This window comes from Penaeus monodon, chromosome 28, assembly GCF_015228065.2.
Source record: "Penaeus monodon isolate SGIC_2016 chromosome 28, NSTDA_Pmon_1, whole genome shotgun sequence".
Classification (NCBI taxonomy): Eukaryota; Metazoa; Arthropoda; class Malacostraca; order Decapoda; family Penaeidae; genus Penaeus; species Penaeus monodon.
The window spans coordinates 33,844,099-33,844,383 of NC_051413.1; the positions used below are offsets into that span (position 1 = coordinate 33,844,099).

At 37.2% G+C, this 285-nt stretch overlaps 1 protein-coding gene across 1 annotated transcript in view; it reads right to left on the bottom strand.

Moving 5' to 3' along the window:
* LOC119591526 (cuticle protein 16.5-like) overlaps positions 1 to 74 on the bottom strand; it is a 1,605-nt gene extending 1,531 nt beyond the window's left edge. Inside the window, exon 1 of the mRNA XM_037940275.1 lies at positions 19 to 74. Coding sequence (XP_037796203.1) covers positions 19 to 30 — 12 coding nt within the window. The 5' untranslated portion in view covers positions 31 to 74. The remainder of the gene's footprint in view (positions 1 to 18) is intronic.
* Between the last annotated feature and the right edge of the window lie 211 nt (positions 75 to 285).

Below are 285 nucleotides of genomic sequence, written 5' to 3' on the forward strand. Positions count from 1 at the left end.
CGTCAGTCTAAATCTCACCAGGTATTTCATGATGACTAAACAAAGATGAGTCTTACACTGATTTTCTCTCGGCGATTCTCGGTATTTATAGAGCCAGGTAGGCAAGTTGCCACTTCATGAAATAACACATAGTACGTAGTCACAAGTACTGAACATAGTGACAAGGAACAGGTTCTTGTAATATGTGTGGGTATTTGTGATTGTTTCTTTTCCCTTCTTTTTTTCATGGACACAAAATAACAGAAATCAAGATAACAATGCTCATCGTACATAGGCACAATTACT